Here is a 23,033-nt window from a genome sequence, read left to right on the forward strand (position 1 = left end):
CATCCTACATAATTAATTGCGCAAAAAAAATGTATAGAAACTGTATTCACACCGGTTCTGTTTAAAACAGCAGGAATCTAAACATGAACGAAAAAACAAAACAGTTGAGAAATAGTCCAAAGGTTGATTCATGTTCATCTGAAGGTTGGTGAAAACTGTGCCAACACTTTGTTTCTGTTGATGGAATATGAGGAGACAAGTGACCAAGGTATGAACTGGCTAATCCACTTTAGATCTGGATCCAGTCTGTATGCAAAAAAGTTTGAAACCGTGAAATAGAAGCACAAGAATAACAGCTGGCTTTCAGTTGTCTCATTAGCTGGACGGTACTTGATTATCGCAGCTGCTGAACAGACTGTTGGATGGAAGCTCATTCCGGCCAGGGAAAGAAAATTGACTTATTGAATCAAAACAGAACAAAGTTTAAAATTCTGACTCTTGCAATTTTGTGTAGTTTTGACGTTTGAGAAGCCACAACTATCGCTATCTCATCACGTACATTTGAAACTTGTTTAAAATGTATTGAGTTAAAGTGAAGACAGTGGTTTGGTATTTCATTTACACACTCAGTCAGAATATTTACTCAGTGTCTCATCATTTTGTTTTGTTCTTGTCAGTCACAATATTTCATCTGTTTCTGGTAGAAATGGGCTTCCGTATGTTTACTGAGCCAGCAGAACAGGCCAACGCACCAACCACAGATTGTAGCTTTAAACTGATAAACTCTGACATCTAAAAGTGTGTGTGCGTGCGTGCGTGTGTGTGCGTACATGTGCGTGTGTGTTTGTTGGGGTGGGGGGGGTTGTATAACATGGCTGCACAATGTACAGACACATATCAGCCAACTGTCGCCACTTGTCGCCTCAGGATAGGACTGGCGATGCCTGCTGACGACAGGGCTAAGCTAACACTAGCCAATCGACTGCTAGCGTCCAGTCGCTAGCTGCTGCACTGATGTTTTCTCTACAGTGAAGCTAACACTAGCCTACTGCTAACTGACTGCTAGTAGCACCTAGCAAGTTCGTACCTGCTAGCTACAGTTGCATTGAGCTCCTCACCGAGGTGCTCATGCAAGCTGTTAGCATTAGCATAAATGTGGTTTTAAAGCGTTCTTTTTTTCATGTTGGTACCTCAGACTGCTCAGTTATGATTATTATTATGATTATTACTGTTGTCATTGTCGTGACTAACACCCAGGGCATTTGGTTGAATCTACCAAAGTGCATTCCTTTGCAAAGCTAGCTGAGAGCTAGCTGCTCAAACAGACGCAGACAGGTAGGTAGAAAGTAGGACAGAAAGTAAAAAGTAAGTGAGTAAAGGGGCAATCAGAGGAGAAGCGGCAGCTGCCTGTCAGACAGTAAGGAGGGAAGGAGAACATGTGAGTGTTTTGTTATTGTTTCTTAACCAGCTTGTTAGCAGGCTGCAGTCCCACAGGAACATGAAGTTCTGGTTTAACGGACCTCATGGTAGCATTCGGAAAAAAACACCATTTTTTTCTGCCGTGTGAAAGCAGCTGTAGCGTAACTAGCCTGCTAGCTTGTTAACATGCTGGCCAGTTAGCCTACTAGCTCGTCAGCCAGTTAGCTTCTATCAGGGGGTCTCTGCCGCCAGAGGTTAGCTGCTGTTAGCGTGAAGCTGCGCTGTATTTCTGTGACGTTTGCCAGCTGGGTTTTATTGTGGATTTTATCTGTAAATAATGTGGAAAAATGTTTGAATAATACGTTTTTGAATGCGCTGCTGTGCCACGCCACGGCCAGTTTTACAATGTACTGTATCTACTGTACAGAACACAGAAGTCGACACTTTTTCTAGTGAGCCTTTGTTAAATTTTATTGTGGTGGAAAAAATTATTATTATTATTAATAAAACAGTTTTATTGTTCACGTTTTTGTATTGTTCTTTCAGACAATCAGTGTGTAAAATAAATACATAACGTCACGTCAGTTATATCTTCAAATAATTTCAATTAGGGGAGCTGTAGCTAATGTTTACATGTTAGCTTGTAGTGGCTAACTGACTTTACTATAGTTCAAGTTTGTCATTCAAGCTACTTCTAAAATCTACAAACTGTTTCTTACCAGATTATAAAAATGGACAAAACATAACGTCTTAAGTGTTTGTGTGCAAAAATGTGTGTTTAGCTTGCTAGCTAATGTTTCCTTCCTTATGCTAACAATCAAAATGTGGTACCTTTAAATTAGAAGATACTTTCCTTATAATAATGAGGTAGATCTGAGGTTAATACAGTATGAAAATAAGTGAATTGTCATTTTGCATAATATAAGTGGTTATTTGCTAAAATATTAGAAACTAGTAAATTGAATTCACACAAACTCATTGAGGGCAGATGCTCCTCTTCCTCTTCCATCCCAGGTGAAACACATCCAATTACATCAAACATCTACACACACAGAAGGTTCCTGAGACCGCGGTTACCACGACAACGTAGGCCCACAGGTGCTAATAAACATCAAGGAGGAGGATGTGACATCACAGCTCTGTGAGGAGGTGCCAGGAAACAGCAAGGCATGTTGCCATGACAACCAGCAATAGCAGGGCAATGTCAACAGCACGGTTTTAGATGAGAGCGTCCTGAATCTACCGCACACACAGGCTGTAAAAGTGACATCAGTAAAAATAATCGTTATTTACAAAGACTGAAGCTCATTTTTAACCACACTTGGCTCTCAATGTTGGTCGTTTTTTCACCGCTTTGATCCACAGTTAAATATCTCAACATCGACTTGATGGATTAGCACAAAAACTGAAACAGACCATCGTGAGATCCTCCGACTTTTCCTCTAGCGCCACCGTGAGGTTGAACTTATGGTTTCGATTGAAATGTCTTATCTATTGGATGGTTTGACATTAAATTTGGTTCAGACCTTCATGTCCCCCTCAGGATGATTTATTTAACAACCTGCTAAACTGATGACATCCCATCATCATCCTCAGCTGACGTGGTAAACATTACCTGCTAAACTCAGCATGTTAGCATTGTCATTGTGTTTGGGCTAAATCATGTGGTTTCCTCACAGTCTTGCAGAAAATGTTCCATGGAGCAGTTCTGGTCCAAGGCCCAGCAGACCAGAACCACTGCTGTGGACTCTTCAGGGTCAGAACACCCAGAGCAGCTGGTGTTCTGTGCGATGCTACACATCGGCTGCAGACCTGCAGGTTAACACACTGAGACCAGCTGCTGTAAACTATCGAGAAAAACATGAATTTATCACATTCACTCATCATGTTGACACATCCCAGCTGCCTCGGCGGTGTGACAGTCTGTGATGGGTGTGTATTGTACAAAAGGCTTTTTCTTTTAATCCTGATAACCATCTGGGTTTAGTTAAACTAGGGCTGCAACTGTGGATTATTGTCTTCACCAGACTGGTTTTGTGTCGGTGAAAAAACATCCAAGTTTTCATCTTCTACAATCGTGTGAACAATATTCAACAATCTGTGATGTTTTAAAGTGATTCAAACACTTTAATCACAGATCAAAATATCCACAGATTCATTTTCAGATGATCAACTGATCAATTAATTGACCAGTTGTCTCTGTTGATCTCCAACAAAACACATTTTATGGTTTCTTTGCAAATATGGTTGATTTGATTTTCTAATTCTGAACACACACATACACACACACACACACACACACACACACAGTTTGTCACTCACATCTGCTGTCTCTCTCTCACACACACACACACATTTTCTCTCCTGTCACTGACAAGACAATTAATTCGCCATGGTAACGAGGCGCAGCCATGTGATTGGAGCAGCTGTGTTCCATATTAGGCAGCAAGGAGATTAGCAGGAAGGACACGGCTGCTAATTATAGAAGCTAGCAAGAAGCTAACCTGCTAACTGCTCAGAGGAGCTCTGCAGGAGCAGCTGCTGCCTGGCTCAAAGGCAGGTGGTTGGAAGATTCTACCCATAATGCAGCAGTCCAACTGGTCATTCAGAGAAAGACCTAAGAGCCAATTTTACATTTTTTATTAATTTAATGGCCCACCTCACTGCCTGAACCCTAGTTTACTCATCATGTTTAATACTAGTCAGCAGCAGAAGTTTTCTAAAACCTGATCTAATAACTCTAATAATAATAATGATGATGATTCACAATAATAATTGTGAACTGCAGGTGTGGAGTTTTTAAAGATGTGGGTTTTTAGAGGGTTGTAAGGGTCTATCGAAACATGCTATGGAGTTGAATTATGGGAAATGTAGGATCCAGAGCTTCTAAACCACACTAGTGATTAAAAGTCAGGATGTGGCAGCTTCGATCACAGCTCATGGTCTTTATCAGCAGTTTTTCAGCAGGTGTCAAAAGGTAAGAGCTCTTTTATTATGTTGGATTTAAAATATGGAAGATGGAAATATTCTAAATGTGTTGCACGTCATTTGTATTGACTGTGAAATATTTGGTATCTTTTAACCTTCAGTCCACAGGTGAGTTTCAGAGCATCAGCAGTGACAGACGTTTCTCTGCTCGAGTCCAAAGTTGTTTTTAAAGGAGGTGGAGGAGAAGTGATCGGATTAGTCTCCAAAATAAACTCGGCATTGCAAACCCAGCTCCACCCACTCTGCCAGGTCAGCCAATCAGAGTGCGAGAGAGCCAGAACGGCAGACGGAGCGGTACAGGTGAGTCAGCTTGTGTTTGTGTGAGTCAGGTGCAGCAGCTCCACACTGTAGCTGCGTCACGGTTATATATTAATACAGAAGACAGCAGAGACGTCACCGTTCAAATAAATTCAAAGCCAACAAAAGTCCACATTTTATTTTTTAATGTTATTCTAATAACTGTCGTCCTGTTTCTAAATGTCTGTCTCACATGTTTGAAACTGAGTTATCCTGACATATCTGGGTTTCCTTGACTCTCTAAGACTATTCCAAGATATTTCAAAATTATCTTGGAATAATTCTGAATATTTTGAACATTCGGTAATGCTAGAAAGAAGCGGCCAATCATAGCTTAACAGCTTTAACTAAACACTGCAGGCTTTGGGTTGGTACGTTGCCCCGTGTCCCTAATAATCAGCATTCAAAGAGTTTGGAGGGTATTTTATTTCTTTTAGCATTTCGGAACCAAAAACATAAGAGCAAAAGTGTAAGGACGGGATTTAACAGTGTGTGATGTTAGCTGCAAAGGTTAGCATGTCGGGCTGATCTTACTACCTTCAGAAGCTACCCAGCGTTATTTCCACAGACTGGATAAACCTGGACGGCACTCCAGTGCCTGACTCCACCGAACCCCAGCAAATCCTGGGCAAAAATGGGCAAAGAGGTGGAGCGTGGGTGGAGGTGAGGGGGGCCAAATGAAGCCTGGTTGATGAAACCGAGCGGCTAGCCGTCACTCAAAGTGGCCATGCCCATCATGATCCATAACTTTAAGATAAATGAGTGAGTTATATAAAAACTCATGAAGCAAAACCAAGAAAGAGAGAGTGAGAGGGGCCAGCAGTCGCAACCATGGTCCACAATCCTGGTGCGAGTCATCAGGACCTGCAAGACCCCGCAGAAGAGGACAAATCAGTAAGACATGAATGTGTACAGAGAGACGGGAGGATATGGGAGCTCAGTGCATCTTGGGAAGTCCCACAGTGGTCGCAGCCTACAGCAGCATAACGAGAGGCTGGTCCGAGGCAAGCCTGAGCCAGCCCCAACGGTTTTATCAAACAGGAAAGTTTTCAGGCGACTCCTAAACGTGGACAGTCTGTCTAAAGGACCGAGACTGGAAGATGGTTCCAGAAGAGAGAAGCTCGATGGCTGAAGGCTTTAAAACCAAAGTGATGCTGTTTTCATACACATCAGTGTCATTTCTCTCTGGACGAGTCAGACAAACCTGAAACCTTCATCACACAGCATCGATGTTGCTGCTGAGTCCGTTAACCTCTCTGAGCTGCTGAACAGTGACGGAGGTTCATCTGGATCCTCATCGGTTTGGTCTGCGTCCAGGACGGAGGCCGGAGGTTTCACTGTGTGACGCCTTCTGCTGCATCTCTGATGTCAAACAAATGAGATTCAACTCCTGGAAACAACTGCGTGAGTGTGTGTGTGTGTGTGTGTGTGTGTGTGTGTGTGTGTGTGTGCGTGTGTGTGTGTGTGTGTCTATTTAAAACTGTATGTAGCTCAGAGCTCAGCAGGAGATCATGACGGCCACACACACACACACACACACACACACACGTTGGTAACCTGATAGAGTGTGACTTGCTGCAAGGGATTATGGGTCCAAATTAATATCCACTTACTGTACAAATGTCAAACCACCTTCACTCACAACACAGGCTGCTGGTGCTCTTCATAATGGTGCAGCTACTCAAGCTGCTACAGGACATTTACAGGAATTCACACAGTGTTTGAAGTGTTTTTGTAGATCAGACTGAGGCGGGCCGGGTCTGAGACACAGGTGTACCTTTAAACGTTTGTGAAAAAAATGGCGTGAACAATTAATCGATTATTAGATTAACTGCTGATTAACTTAAACATTTTTGATTGTTTGAGTGTTTTTGGAGTCGTTTCTTATATTTGTGAATATTTAGTAAATGGGTTCTCCTTTAGGTTCGGATATGGGAGGATTCTTAATCATTTCTAAATAAATAAATGTCTCCTTATAAACAAATCTATGTCACATGACCTGCCATTTTTAATTGTATGCCTAAAGTCAAATTTGTGGTTCTACATGTGAAATAATTTTACATCCAGCAAAGCACAAACACCCAAAGCTGCCATAGCTGCATAAAAGTGATTAAAATGCACCATCTAATAACCCCAACGCTGCCATATTTCCATATTTCCATGTTGTGTCTCGCTTACTGAAAACCTGGAAGTCCAGACTGTGGGAGAAGGGAGCCCCCGTGAAGAAGGTCAGCAGACAGACAGTCGAGTGGATGACAGATCCTTTCTCAATGACAGGGAGATGACTGTACCCAGCATGCATTGGGCTGTCACCTGAGCAGGTGGGGGGGGGGCTCTGACCTACAGACCCAGATAATGAACCGAAAGGAGAGAGAGAGAGAGAGAGAGAGAGCGAGGTAGAGTCGGCTGATGAGAGCAGAGATGAATTAGCAGCAGGTGTCACACTCGTCATTGACGGCCATGTTGGCTCCACAGTCGGGTGTTGCCGAAGCAACCGGCAGCTGCTGTTTACGTTGCCATGGTGATGTTTTGATCAAACTATGGCTCTTTGTATTTTTACCTTCTAATGATAGAAGTGTTCATTCACACCTGGTGTCATGCGCACACATTCATTCATTCACTGATACTAAACATGTTCAGCATCCACACCTGATCAGACCCACCTGTCTGAATCTCCCCTGAGACCCAAAGACCCCACATCCCCTTTAAAATCCAGGTTCAACCTTCTACAAACATTCTAAACCAGTCTAAACCGCTTTCTTACTGTTAAACTACCCATTATCCTTGTCAACCCATTCCAAAACCATTCTGTTCCCGTTCTAAACATGTTAAAACCATTCTCAAATCCCTCTAAACCCAATATAAACCCAATCCTTAATCCACCTTAATCTCATTATACTGGACTTCCTTCACCACCCATCTCTTACCCACCTCAACCCCCCCGACTACACTCTTACCGTGCAGGCAGCACTGCAACTATTGAAGACAAATATTACATTCTCAGATATTATTTTAGATTAAGCTCAGCAGCAGTACATGAAGTAGCTGAAAGGTCCTGAAAGGACACTGTGCTGCACCAGCTTCCTCTCGGACACTTTTTATACAGTCCTGACCTCACCTGCGCTGCTATTGGCTGCCCAGAAATGTCCTCAACACAGTAAAATAAGAAAATCCAGCAGAGAGAAACGTCTCTACAGATCAATACACCAAAACACCCCCCCTCTAGTGACGACACAGACACATTACTTTTAGTCTAAACGTTGTTTTTCAGTATATTTTGATGCTAATACTTCAAGAAGTATTTTTACGCTGCAGTATTTCTACTTCCTCCACCACTGCAGTCTAAACTTACTGTAGCTGCTAACATAACAACACACAGCTGCGTCCAGCTTTCCTGTGAATGAACTCTCAGTAACTACTCTAACTCATGTTAGAGCCTTTCAGCCACACCTCAATCAGGTCCAGCTCAGGTTGAGTCAGTCTGAGCCGGTTTGTAAGATCAGAGCTGATTCTTTGCGGGTCGGAGTCAAATGTTTCACCTTCTGCAGACAATTTGAAGCCTAAATATAGACCCAGTCATGGAAACTGTCTCTCTACCTGCCTCTCTCTCTCTGTATAATTGAATATAGACTCCAGCAGGCGCACACAGATCTGCTGCGAGGGTCTCTGAGTTCAGGACAAATGGAAAACTCTGTGTGTGTGTGTGTGTGTGTGTGTGTGTGTGTGTGTGTTCAGATGGTGTCAGATTTGTCAGGCCAGAGGTCAGTTTATTTCCAGCATCTCTCTTCATCATACAACTGCCTCACACACACTCTGTCCAATCTGTCCGTCAGTCGCCGCTTAGCCTGAATTTTATTGAATGAACACACAGAATTAAGAACCAGCAGCGAGTATTAATACTTACGTCGGACACGTAAGCGCTGAGAGGACTGAGGCCTGTTCAGGCTGTCACCTGTCTGTAGCAGATCCCTGGTCTCCCCTCCTGGACTATACATAGACAGTAATATCTGTCGGAGTGACGTGTGTTTCATTGCACTACAGACGGCAGCAGAGACATTAAAAGTACTCAGAATGCAGAAAAATGGCCCCTGTGAGGGTTAAATCATTACGTGTTATGTGCTAATTAATTCTGAAGCAGTAGTTAAATCTAGTTCAGAAGAAGTTTAGCATAAAATAAAAGTATCTCAAAACCTTGCTTAAGTACTGTTCTTGACTAAATGTACTTTTTTATACAATGAAGTAGATTTACGCAGTGACTGTACTTCAGGACAATTTTGGTGTAGTTCCAATTTAATAGTATTTCCACTTTCAGCCAATTAACACTCACCAGCATTTCAATTTGCAAATATTGTACTTTTTAGTACCTTTAGTTTCTTTTAAGATTAGAATTATACACAGAAAACGTGTTGTTTGTTAAACTTATATGTTGTTTAAGGTTAAACTACCAAATAGTGACAGAAACCAAAATTAGCTCCTCCTCAAACAGCTACATCAGTAAAAGTGTTGTTATAATAATAATCATCAGATAATGTAGAAGATGATGCCTAATGGCTGCTTAAGTAAAGTAAAATTCAGCATCTGAACTCGAAACACCTCAGAGCAGAAATTCAGTTTATCTGGATGCTCTGCTGCCACCTAACGAGCGACAGGCATCATTACACCCAGCGAGGCCCTCAGTGGGGACCAGAACTCACTGTTAGGTTTATTTCCAAGTAGATTTTCACATGCAAGGACTTTGCCTTGGTGTCGTGGTGTAATACTGTCACAATGGACAAAGTTAGAGAAAAGAATATATATATATATATATTACATGTATTTTATAGTATTTAAATATAAAACCAGGATAAGTCTTCAATAAAATATCTGATTCAAAATTAAAAGAGCTGTACGGTGAGGATGGAATATGTGTTCATAATGTAAAGCTTTCTGACAGCAATTGTGGATTGAAAAGGACAAAATTAATGTAAGTAGTAGTAGTAGTAGTAGTCTGCCAATACACCTGGGGATTCAGCCTCTGTGTTTGGTTGCAGTTGCACCCTTTGTCCACTAGATGTCAGCAGAGACTGAATGTCTTGCTGGAAATGAGTTTCCCGCCATGCTGAACAGTCATTCTCATCATTGTGTGACCTCTCTGACGAGTGTTTTAAGCAGAAACTCGACTCTGTGGGTCAGGTTTCTGGTGTTCAGACACGTCCCTGACGCCACACTGTGGACCCTGCAGGTGCAGCACTGAGTCCTCACACTCCGACAACATGAAGACGCTGCTTTCTTGTTCTCTGATCCACCTGATGCTCCTACCGTCTGTGACAAGGGAGGTTTTGATGCCACTCGCCGCCGTCTTTGTCAGTAACTCGAGCCAGAAAATCAAGATATGAAGTTACCGTGACAACAGCAAACTGCAATTAAAAAGGCTGAAGCTCCTGTCAATCAAAACAGTCACTTCCTAAAAATTCCTCTTTCTAAGCTTTAGCATGTTCTCAGCGCATCGTTTTTATAACCGCTGAGAGTTGAACATTTTAGGCGTTTCCCATTTACTTCAATACAGTCAGAGTGTCCTGGAGCAACATCTGGTGGCCATTAGCAGAACTGCAGCTCAGGCTTCACACTGCGGTGGATGCTGATTGGATGCTTCTTCTATTTTATTAGCTAAACATCCTGAATGCTCAAAATTAGAAAATCTTCAACCCAGAGCAGAGTAACACAGTTGCTTCTCTGCTATCCAATCAGATTAAAGCACAACAACAGCAACAGTCATTGTTAGCCTTTAGCTATTTACTATTTTTGTTGATGCTCCTGTAACACCAAATTTTCCCAGCTGGGGACTAATAAAGTTAATCTTATTTTATCTTCCTTAGCACAGTGACTGACAGCAGCTGTTTTTTGAGCAAGTTGATTCTGCACACGACTCTTCCTGTGCAGGCTTTTCAAATTAAAAGCAGACAGCTATACTTACAGTAAGGCTTGAAGCTCATCCACGTTCATTCAATTTTCCTTTGCATCAGTGAAACTGTTTCAGCTGAGAGATAAACTTGATTTATTTAGGCAACGAAGCTGAACAAAGTGAAAACTTAACATATAAAAAATGTTGATTTGTGATTAGCTTCTGAGTGTCTGTTACTTATCTGAAAGAAAGAATAAATTTAATAGAAATATAATCCATCAATATTAATAAAGTAGTTTTTTCAGTTTTTAAACATGCATTAATTATCTTGTATGTTAATATTGTATATAAATATAGAGTCTGTGTGTGTGTGTGTTTGTGTGTGTGTGTGTGTGGTTGCTATGAACTCAAAGCTTCCTTTGCAACAGGAACTAACACATAACTTCATGGAAATGCCACAGAGCATATCTGTCAGATATGTTAATGAGCTGTGTGTGTGTGTGTGTGCGTGTGTGTGTGTGTGTGTGTGTGTGTGTGTGCGTGTGTGTGTGTGCGTGTGTGTGTGTGTGTGTGTGTGTGTGCGTGCGTGTGCGTGCATGTGTGCGTGTGTGTGTTTGTATGTGTGTGTGTTTCATGACATGAGTTTTTCTATTACAGTCAGCACATTCACTTTACCTTTGAAACTATGACACACTGAGGGACAAACAGCATCTCATCATATGCACGAATCACCTTTTCATCCACACATGAGCTCAATAAAAGGCCGGTTCATTTCTAACACACAGTGTTTTAATGTTTGCTCATCAACTGTTGTCTTATTCAACCCAGCAGATAATCTTAGTTTCATGATCTGAAGTTTTGCAGATAAATAGGTTAAGGCTATTAATTTGGTTGAAATCTTATCATCACGTCGGCTCACTTAGATGCTTTTACTTTGGTGAGTTTGCACCTCCCCCCTCCCCCCCGACCCACCATACAGGAACTTTCCACACCTGCCATTATCCACTTGTCCACCGGATCAAGCTTTCCCACCAATCCTGCTCACCTGTTGACATTCCTAAAGCACCAACACCTGCTGACACACCTGCCTCTCATTAAGTCATCAGTCTGTGGGTGGATCTAACCAGGTCGCCAGCCCTTTGTCATGTGATCAGGTGCTGCATCCTCGCAGTCCAGCCACCTGTTCCTGACTCTGGACCTGCGATCTGCTGCCTGTGTTTGGACCTGCTGCATGTGGTGGATGTCTTTGACCTTCTCACGCCTTAGTCCTCATTTCCCTTTAAAGCAGACTGAGTTTATGAATGAGATTATAAATCATTTGTCTGATTGATTCCGCTTCCTCTGTCCTCAGTGGCTGGCTCTGAAGAGGTCAAAGACAGTCACAGACAGACGACAGACACATCAGGCTCAACTACCTCTTTCCTTTCCCGAGAAATTTCTAAAGCATTTATCTCCTCTTCATCGTTTAACCTCCTTTCAGTGGTTAGATGTGATCTGTGTGTGAGGCGGACGAGTGTTTCCTGCCGCTGATATGAAGCATAAAACAGAAACACTTGCTGAAGTGAAGCTGTCGTGATTCAGTCAGATTAATTCTCATTCTGTGGTTTTTTTTTCTGCCTCCTTGTTCCTTTTCAATAAAACTAAAACGTGACCAAAACTGACAGTTCTGAACATTGTCGATCGCTTCATTAATGATTCCATACTTAGTAAAATTCATATAGACCGACGGTTCCATGCACCATATACTGTCTACAGTATAGTAGAGGGGAAAACACAGATCAGAGGGTGTTTTCCATGTCTCATATGCAGAATATACAGTATATAGTAGCACAGCTGTTTGTGTGTGATAGCTGATAGACAGTCAGTGGTTGTGATCTGAGGCGTCCGTCTGTGGGTCTTTCTGATGAAAGCTCCTCTGCATGCAGTTTGCTATGGGAGTTGATGATTTTTAGCCACGATGGAGGCGAAGCTCTGTGGATGCAGGCTGAAATATCTCTTCAACTATTGGACGGATTGCCACAACATTCGATGCAGATGCATTCATGGTACCCAGAGATGATTCATTTCATCACTTTGTGTTTAGTGCTAATCGGTAAATGTTAGCATGCTAACAATGCTAAACTAAGATGGTGATTATGGTGAGAATTATACCTGCTAAACATGAGCATGTTAGCAATGTCACGTGCGCATGTTAGCGTGCTGACATTAGCACAAATGCTTAAACTGTCACTATGCCAAAGCACAGCCTAGCAGAGTCGCTAGCGAAGTTGTAGCCTCTAAAATTCAAACTTTTTGACAGGATCATAGTTCAAAGGGTTTTATGTTCTCCTGAACAATATTCAGTTAAAACACAATAATCCCTCTGCTGCGCTCAGGTCAAACCCCAAACCCCAACCCTGGGAGCACAGGAATGGCTCTTTCAGCAGGCAGTGTGAGGATGAAACATAAACCTGAAGAAACTGATGTGAGGCAGTTGCTGTTTTGCAGCAGCAGCAGCAGCAGTGCAGAGTGTTGTGTGTCATTTATAGACATGCAAAAACTAACTTCCTTTCTCCTGCAATAGCATCTGCAAGATGCTGACTAACACTGAAACCCACACACATAAATGCACACTCAGAGAGCGACCACAGACAGAGGCGGGGGGTAAAAGTTGACTCTCGGTGTCTCTCTCAATGTCTTCATGGTTTCCATCGCTGTCCTGCTGAAGTCCGCCCCCTCTGTGCCCCCTCCACCCTCCAGATGACAGCAGCAGTTTGGACTGACAGCCAGTATCTCATTTGTAAATGCCAGCCACCTCATTTTCCCCCCCAGCCTGTTACTTATTCATCAAGTTGGCTCTTAAAGACTGGCCATAGTCTATATTTTTCATCTTGTCAACAAATCAAATCAAAGATCATCATTCATCATTCAAAGATTCAACATCAGTGAGCCTCACACATGTTCCTTCATCACCATGAACACACACACACCGTCCTGCTGCCACAAACACTCACTACAGCACCAAATGTGGATTCATCCGCCGCTGAAAATAGTCCCAACAGACGCTCTATTTCCTCCAGTTTGTCCGATAAAAACTACAGTGAGCAGCTGTTTGAGGAAAATATTGAACCTTTTAAACATGAAACTATTTATTTGCTTCCTTTAAAGATTTATGTCTTCAGTAGAAACCAATGGGCTTGAAGCTGAGAGCCACAGACAGGAAGTCAGACAGTAGCATGTTGTTAATTTGAGTCTTTTCATGGGATTCATTAACAATATGAATAATATAGAATAACACCAGACCTAGTTCAAGTTCAAGAACAACAAAACAGACTGAGTTCAGTTAGCTAGAAACCTGATGAAAAAATAAAATGGAAATATTTTTGTTTACTCGCTCTGTGAATGCTGGGTCTAATTTTTAACTGACTGTCGCCATCACAAATGTAACAAAACAAAAGTTCCTTTAAAGAAATGGTTGAAAATTATTCATCTGTCAGTTTGTGTGTCTTGTAATTTCTGCAATTTCCCAGCTTGGGATAAATAAAGTATATCTATCTATCTATCTTGTATAATGAGTTTAACAGTTTTGAGGCTGTTTATTGACCACACACAAACACACAGCTCTGCTCTCCAGCGCTGTGGGGAAGCACAGCTCCGGTTCTTAGAAATCACAACCTCACAAATACACAGAGCATTCAGGGTGCATTGTGGGTAAGGGCTGCAGTTACAGTAAAAGAGGGCTACCTTCCATTTACCAGAAGTGATGTCACAGGAAGTGACGTCGTGGCTGTGTGTCGGAGGCAGAAGGGGTCTGAGTTCTTGTGGCTGCAGGCATACCCCGACCCACCGGCGTGTCTGCAGAGGATTATGGTCTTCAGAGGAACAGCTAGTCTGAGTTTTGTTCAGTATGTTGTTCTCGTGTTTGAAGTGTGAATATCAAGTAAATACAAGATCGCGGCTGTGTTGCATAAAACCGTCAAACAACAGGGCCTGTCCACTGTTTCTGTCACCACAGTCAGCATGGATTCATGTATTCATTTATCTTTTATCATAATTAAGAATAATAAATGTTCTAATTTTTATGACCTTTCAACAATACTGAAGAACACCATGTCCAATTAGTAGCAGTATAACTTTATTTCGATCACGTAAACAACAATAAAAATAAAAATAAAAGCATACATGTATACATGCATACATACATAGCAATATATACATAGTACCTATATAACTAATAATGATCATAAGGAATCATAAGGAAATAAGTGCACATTAAAAAAAACAAAAAACAAAAACAAAAACAAAAAATAATCCAGAAAACAGTCACATCTTATAAGCAACATAGTTTACATGAGCGAAAGGGAGTAGGAAGAAGTATAATATATATATAATATCTAATCCTACCCCTATAACCTAACTATTAATATGTTCTAATTAATTTCATTACTAATAATTTAATAATAATAATAATTAATATAATCATTACTTTTCTTAACAGTACATATCATTTCCTGCCACATTTATTAAGTTAATTATTAATTTTTATTATAATAGTTATTAAGTCAATTAATTAAGTTTTGTGTTTAAGCACAGTTGTGAGGTACTTGTTTGACGGCTATAGTTACTAGTTACTTTGCAGATTGATATTGTACATAAAACACACACAATAAATCAGTGGTTTCCAGTCGTTTTGCTTTGTGGCCTGTTACAAACTGCTTAAAACTGCCTCCTTGTCACATTTCAGATGTCTACAAGTTGTTAGAGTTCCATCAAAGAGACGTTTCCACTCTAATCTTCCCACATGGTTTCATTCAGATTACTGTTGAGCTATTGTTAGTTAGCGGCTGTGGTAATTATGATGGAAGCTAAGGAGGAAGTCAGGTGTATAAGAAAGTCTTCTGTTACATATTTTTCAAAAAGCAAGACTTCAACCAACGTTGCTGTTCATTAAGTAAGATAAGCCTCCTCCAGTAAACACAAACCTTCAGGCTTTTGTGCAGGTATTCCATCCCTCTCACCTTCATCCTTCTTCTTCTTCTTCTGTTGGCGGGTCAGGTCTAATATGCCTTTTTGGAAGTCATTGACACTCAACCTATTCAGTTGTTTAGGTATGAGGACGTCTGAAGCCCACAGAGGTGAAATTATCTAATATTGTGCAATAATCAGAAAAGTTTAGAGGGGCCCAACCCCGTCATTGGACTGAACTAGTTAGCTGTATATAAAATAGTTCAAATTAGCTCCACCAACACTGCGATATAATAGATATAAGGTGATGCTGAAAGCTTCTGAAGGTTTGCAGTAAGTGGAACATATGCATGTGTTTATCAAATGAGCTATTTTGTCTCATTTGACATCCAAGCAGACCAAAATGGCATCTGTTGCTCAAGGCTCAATCACTGGGCCTCGTCTACGTTTTTATGCAGATGACACCCAATTGTACCTAAAAGTGTATCCAACTGACTACAGTCCTGTGAAAACTTAATGATGGAGTTTCAAGGTTGATTCTTGGCTTTGTACATAACAGTTGACAAAATAATCTCAACTGACGGTCCAGGCAGCTGTTATGGAGCTTTTTTCATGTCCGTTTTGGCCCATTGTCACGGATATATAGATGTTCAAATTCCCACACTTTACAGGCCTTTTATGACATTTCCTGACCTCTTATCAATTCTGACTTCAACCATAAGATGTCATCAAAGTGCCTTGAGATGAGAGAGTTTTGTCAAATCACTGCGCGGTTGAGTCCGAACTTCCTTCTGCCAAATACAGATAAAACTGAAAAAACTGTCTTTGCTGCAAGAAAAAAGACTCTCTGTCGTAAAAAAACAAAAATAAAAGAAATCTTGGTGCTATCATGGACTCAGAGCTAAACCTTAATAGCCACATCAAATCAATAACAAAGTTTATCTTATCATCCATAAAATCAAAAAATCATGGCAAGAATCAGAAAATGAAGTTGATCCAGTTTTATTCAGCTGCATTTGTCTGCATGTGCCAATCAATAAATACACAATAAATAATCAACAATCAGTCACAGCAGTGTGATTAACCATTAAATAGACACTTTAAATATAAAATAAATATAGAAAATTACAACATTAATTACGTTAAGAAAATACAAAAATCCCTGAAGAGTATCGTACTTCTACTACAGCTGCAGAGTAGCTGTGCTGCAGTGAAGTACTCCAGTGCTGTACCAGAATGTTCAGAGTACCTGTAGTACATTTAAGTACGTCAGCATAAAACTATGATGTACTTTCTACTGTAAACATCATCATCATCATCATCATCATCAGTTCTTTTACGCAGTAGAGTGGGGGGGTTGGTGGGGGGGTTGCTGGAGAGGCATCCAATCACAAAGCTTAAAATGTTATTATTCTATCTGCCTGATTTTCTGAGCATTAAATCATAAGTAGTTTCTAAACAGGAAAAAATCAAGTATTTCCAGGTGATAAATACGGTGATGGATAAAGTGAATATTTCATAGGATCAAACCGCCACACTGCTTTCAAGTATCGAACACCAAACTTTCTTAAAAATATCTTAAAATTTTACAAAATTATGAGATTTCTTAGGCTTAGGCTGCTGGTTCACAATCATTGTAATAAATATCTATGAAATCATCTCTTTAATAACCTCTAAAAACAGAAATAAGTAAAAAATTGGCACACTGGTGTAAATTTTTTGGTTGTGTAATATTTCTCATGTTATTTTAACTGTTTCAGACCTCGTCATCATTCCCGCGTCTGTGCTTTAACGTTATTACGTTTTAGTTCCGTTGCCGTCACTGTTGCCGTCTTTGTTGTGCCTGTTCGCGTTTCAGGCTCTCAGGTGAGTTTTGACCCTCCGTGCTTGCCGCCGCCGCCGTTGCCTCCGCTGCATCTCAGTGTTTTCGGACAGTAAGCTCGCCTCCTCGTAGAGCCACGGCAGCTCCCACAATGCTTTGCTCTGGATGACAAAGTTATCAATCTAGAGGAGGGAGAGAAATTGACGTTCATGTGTTCCAGTCAAATGTTGGAATTTGTTTGCGATACAGCAACAACACGGTTCCCACGACAGCATATCACATGAAACCTTTAGTGAAGCTTCCAAATACGGCTAATGGAGGGTTTATGTAGATTTATGAAAGACTGAAAGTAAAGCTGATGGAGCTACCCCATACAACAACCATTTAATAGCTTTACTTTAAGCCCCACACACAGTCATAAGCCCCACATAAAACCATACATAAACCTTCTGTAAGTCTTATTTTAAACCCTCCGTACACCCCTGAATTAACCCTCAAGGGATTTACTTCAAGCCCCACATAAGCCCTCTGTATGCCCTATAAAATTCTTCCACAGGCTTTACTTTAAGTCCTCTATAATGTCCTACATAAACCTCTTAAACCTTTAACCTCTTACTTTAAGCTCTGCATAACATGGCCATAGGCCCAATACAAAGCTTTAATAAGCCTTTGGTTAAGCACTACATAGCCCCCCCAGAAGTCCTACATGAACCTTTGATAAGCTTTTCATTCAGCCTTACTGAAGCCCTACGTAAACCTTCTGAGAGCCCTACTTTTAAGGCCTACATGTCCTGAAACCCTGATTTAAACCTTCTTAGAAATCTGTAAACCTCCAACAACCTTTCCAAAAGCTTAAACCCAACACAAAGCTGCTACAGAGACCTTGATAAGCCTTACTTTAAGCCCACATAAGGCCCTCCTCAAGCCTCGTATAGTATTATTCTACTCAGGTCAGGAGGCCAACAGTCAGACTCTCTCAGTGTGAGTCTATGTCTCTCTACCTGGATGTCGTTGAGAGACTGCAGTCCCTGCAGAAGCTTCTCCTGCTCCTGGTAATAGCGTTTCCTCAGCTTCTGGACCATATCCAGGATGTCCTCCAGCCCCCTCCTGACATTTCCACCAGCTCCCGTCTTAGCTCCACCGGCGGTGCCGGCAGTGGGGATGACCGCAGAGGCCGGATCCTCATTGCTCCTGGCGGTCTGGGGACTCTGGGTGGGCAGCTGCTTCAACATCTGGTCAATCAGCTTTTCGTACTTGTCCAAAACGCCACCCATAAACACCTTCTTAGCCTGAGAGAGAAACAGATGAGGTCAATACAATTAATGTTTCTGGTTTAGCTGGTTTAAGAAAAGCAGCAACTCAATCTGATTGTGAAACATTTGAAAGTACACATCTCCTCTCATTGGCAAGTGTGTACCAGCGTTACACAGTGGAAAAACTTTGTGGTTTCCCACACAGGAGATAAATTAAGCATAGAGTAGGTCTTAAAGGGGAATTTCACTCATTGACAGGTAAAAACTAATGTCAGAGTCCAACATTACTCACAGGTTTGAAACTGATTTGGACCCAAAGAGCTCACATGTCAACAACGTCTCACATTTTATTAATCAGTGAAGACACAATTCTAAGACTGACTAAATGTCCGACCTGTGCTGGTTAAAGGTCTAAACATGCTAAAAGTCTGATGTTAAATTCTGTAAAACTGTATTTGTGAGAGACTCGATGAACCCGATGACCCTGGTTCACCTTCCAAGTCGTTTTTTTCAGAGGGTTTAAACAGAGAAGTTTAACGACGAGTAAAGTCTTTGGAGAGTCTCTTCAGTCTGCAGTAAATGGAGGCGAAATGCACATGTGAGATTTTTGCTTCACAGGTTAATTGTTGCTTAAAACAGTGTTTCACCTCAGATGAGTCGTATGAGGACATTAGACTGGAACAAATTCAAAGCTGGTGGAACACCTGCGTTGTTGCACGGAGGGAAAAACAAAATGGGAAAGCCCAGGGTGTTATGTGGGATGGGTGGCCTTTAAGTCGACGCTAAATACGACATGTTAGCGCTGCAGACTGTAACATGTAAAGAATCTTCGTCTGCTGGTTTGGCGAAACCAACCATGAAGTGGCTTTACATAGTTGTTGGTGAAGAGTGAAAGTTTGATTTGGAGCTTGAGAAAAGTTGCACAAAGGTTGCACAGTGCAGAGCAACAGCAGGATAACCACAAAAACCTCGACACAAACTCCAGTGCAATAAAGAAACTGTCGACAGAGTCAGACTGCAGCGCGAGGGACAGAAACCTGAGGAGAACACGCACTGCTGACTCAGTGAATGTCAGCTAAACATCAACAGGAGAACATGGAGAGCAGCTTAAAGCTTTGAAGTATGCTAACACTCCCTCACTGCGAAACTTACTGCACACTGAAACTCTCGAATAGAAATGAAAGCATCCTGAATCACCTTAATGCACAATGAGAGCTGATGAGGTGCGAAAAATCAAGAGCAATATCGTGACTTTGCACTAAGTCATGAAGTCATTGGAGTCAAGAGGCCTAGCTTAGCATGATGACTGGATGCAGGGAGAAACAGCCTCAAAATGAGCATGTTTTGATGAACAATATCAGAGCAGTGAATGTGTGTCATCACACTGAGGTTGCCAGGTTTGGTGCCAGTGTGGGTAAATATGTTGAACTATTCCTTTAAGTTTATGGTTGCGAGCATGTTTGGAGTTTGGATCCTGAGACAACGGTGCGCCTGAGAGATTTAGTTCAGGGCAAACATCCACAGATCCCAACGGAAACTTTACTGCCACGTTCTATGACCCATATCCACTATCTGTTATGCTAATAGTGTAATATTAATTGATAAGAGTGTGTGAGGTTAAAGGCAGTGAACGCGTCAATCATGTTAATAACAGCAGCAGACACTAACCACAGAGACTTCATGCTCCCCTTTGTAGATGTATAGAAGCTATTATTTACCTCCATTTTTCCAGCCAGTGGCTCTCTGGAGAAGACAGGCTTCCCATTAAATCTGTCCTTAGGTGCAATCCTCTGCAAAAAAAAGACGATGAAACATTATCATTACAGATTTCAGAGCCGTCTGTTGCAAAGCATTTAATCGATGCACTAAAATAGAGCTCATCAATGATTGTTGATGAGCTCTGTTATCAGATAATCAACAAAAGACACATAATAATCAAACACATTTTGAAAAGACTTTGGTCATTTCTTAGACTGCATTTATAGTTTTCCTAGGCTTTAACATAAGTGCGTCCCTGGACATCTGAGGTTCGAGTACCTCTTAAACCTCAGAAGTCAGAGTGCCCTTGAATGCACCATCAGGACAGTATCCGTGCACTCACACACTGCATTACCACGTGACCATAAAATAATTTACATAAAGGTGACTGAGATAAGGCTGTTAATAGTAATGCTGATTATGATGGACAATACTTGTTGTTAATGGACTAAAAACATGAATAAAATACCAGAATAGTCCTTTGAACTACACATAGTGACTGCACAGCGTGTGTGTGTGTGTGTGTGTGTGTGTGGTGAGAGCATCAGTGTGAGAAAGAATAACAAGGAAATGCAGGGCTTGTACCAGAACTATGCCTGTAGTAGTGCAAGTACAACTCACGACAGCATCAGTAGCACCAACAGTCGTCATACTCGCAGTACTGGCGATACTCACATAGTGCTGCAGGAGGTTCTGGATGGTTCTGTTCATCTTCAGAGGGACGTGGGAGCCTCTGACCTGACACACAGCCAACCAGAGAGACAGAAAGACCACTGCCCTCGCCGTGACAGCCATCGTATCACTACTTGTTATGCGCCTGCCGGTTGGTCGCTGGTTCGATTCCCAAGCCTGTCCCGGCCCGGTGTGACTGTTCCTTCGGTGTCTGTAGGAGCGATGCAGAGGACAAAGACCTGTCTGACGGCCTGATTGTCTGTCTGACAGATGTGTGTCTTCTGCCCTGAAGTTGGCTCAAACTGTTTGACTTGTCATGAAAGCTTTTATTTATAACACAGCGAGAGAGCGAGGCAAAGGGGCAGAGAGGCATAGACACACACAGGGGAGAGAGAGAGTGTGATGCAGCGATGATCTAAGTGTGAAAATGTGGTTGTGCAGTTTCCTTTAAATCACCAAACTTCATAGAAGTGGGTGAGGGGTCTCCCACTCGTGCATGCCAAACAAATGCTACTAAAAACTCACTGAATAAATGCAAATGACCCAATGGTTTTAATGTGCGTAATGGTTTTACTGGTCCTACACTGGGAGTGGTCTCTGATAAAGGCTTGTACTGCATGCAACTCGGTGTATCGAGGTTCGAAGTCATTGAAAAGCACGGTTAGGCTGCAGCCTGCATCAGAATGGAATGGAAACCATTACAAATCCTGCGTAATCTGCCGTATCGGTGGCGTTATTCGGAACTCTAAAGTTGACGGTGCTGGTTTGCACTGAAGCGTATGTACACATCAGCACATTGGTTCCTACCGAATATGTAAATCTTTGGCTCATTTTTTAAGAAGGTTCAGTAATTTTCTAAAACAGCTGGTCGCTGTACTTTTTATCAAACAAACAGGAGGAAATACTGCATATGTAGGGAACTATTTTCAGTGGCGGATTGATACACAATTGGTGCTGTAGAGAGTATTTCTGAGGGATTGGGGCTAAATAAACTACAAAGGCCATTAATGTAATGCAGACCTATTAGTCAAGCCGGGGTTGAAAATGTTAAATAAATCGAACAAATCAAAGAGGAAACAACACAGAACTGTAGACGTGATTGGTCCACATCCACATCAACACAGCGTTCAGTCAGTGCCTGGAGTGTGAGCGGCCGAGCAGCGTGGAGAAAAAATGGGAAGGCAAAAGCTAGAGCTGAGACGGATCACAGGAAAAAGAGACAAACCCCAAAGTGTCACAAAACGTGAAATTACAGATATCTTCATGAGCGAGGGATTTAAAAAAAGACAAAGCATGCAAACACTTCCTGAGCTCCGAGAAAGTCACGTCACAGCTGCACCTTTACCAAGGCGATTCAGTGTTTTATAAAAAGTTATCATGCTATGTAGGAAAGCAGGAGATGTGTATGCGTGTAAATTACCTGGAAAATAATGAGGTATCTGCAGTTACTAAAATTAGGCCTGTATATGAATATTTGTTCCTTTTGCCTTAATTATGGAAGTGCCACTGACTATAACTCTTTAAATTGAAGACAATTGTTTTGTTTTTTTTAACTAAGCATTAAAGATGATCATGGAATAAAAAGTAAATATTCAAAAGTACTTCAACAAAATGCTTACAGCGTAAGTGGTCAGTTGTGATTGGAGTGAATGTGGGAATTGTTTTGGATGCATCTTTTGTTTTTTCAGTCCACTTTATATGAAAACACAGCACGTTTGACGAACGCTGCGGTGGCTGGTCCCTTCAGTCATGCTGCCATGGGAACGTACCGGTCAAGTCCCACTAAAAGACTAAAACCAAGAGTGTGTTGGTCCGTCTCTCAATACTGTCTGACTTCCTTGTGGCTCTCAGCCCGAAGCCTATTGGTTCCAACTCCATACATAAATCTCATTACCATTTTTCTTTTAACAAGTTCAGTAATTTCCTAAATCAGTTGCTCACTGTAGTTTTTATCAAAGGTTAAACAGGAGACAATGGTGATGGGGACTATTTTCAGTGGTGGATTAATACACAGAATACACATCAGGGCAGTGTTTGTGGGATTCGGTGTGTCTCAGTT

General features: G+C 41.5%; 1 protein-coding gene across 1 annotated transcript; it reads right to left on the minus strand.

Annotated features, from left to right (window-relative positions):
* Positions 1 to 16,455: 16,455 nt before the first annotated feature.
* Positions 16,456 to 21,300, minus strand: LOC121625682 (interferon gamma-like). Its single transcript, XM_041963878.1, has 4 exons — positions 20,978 to 21,300; positions 20,263 to 20,334; positions 18,293 to 18,580; positions 16,456 to 17,473 (listed from the first exon to the last, which is right to left on the minus strand). The coding sequence occupies exons 1-4, from the start codon at positions 21,095 to 21,097 to the stop codon at positions 17,324 to 17,326; spliced, it is 630 nt and encodes a 209-aa protein (XP_041819812.1). The 5' UTR covers positions 21,098 to 21,300; the 3' UTR covers positions 16,456 to 17,323.
* Between the last annotated feature and the right edge of the window lie 1,733 nt (positions 21,301 to 23,033).

The sequence above is a fragment of the Chelmon rostratus genome, chromosome 22 (genome assembly GCF_017976325.1).
Source record: "Chelmon rostratus isolate fCheRos1 chromosome 22, fCheRos1.pri, whole genome shotgun sequence".
NCBI lineage: Eukaryota > Metazoa > Chordata > Actinopteri > Chaetodontiformes > Chaetodontidae > Chelmon > Chelmon rostratus.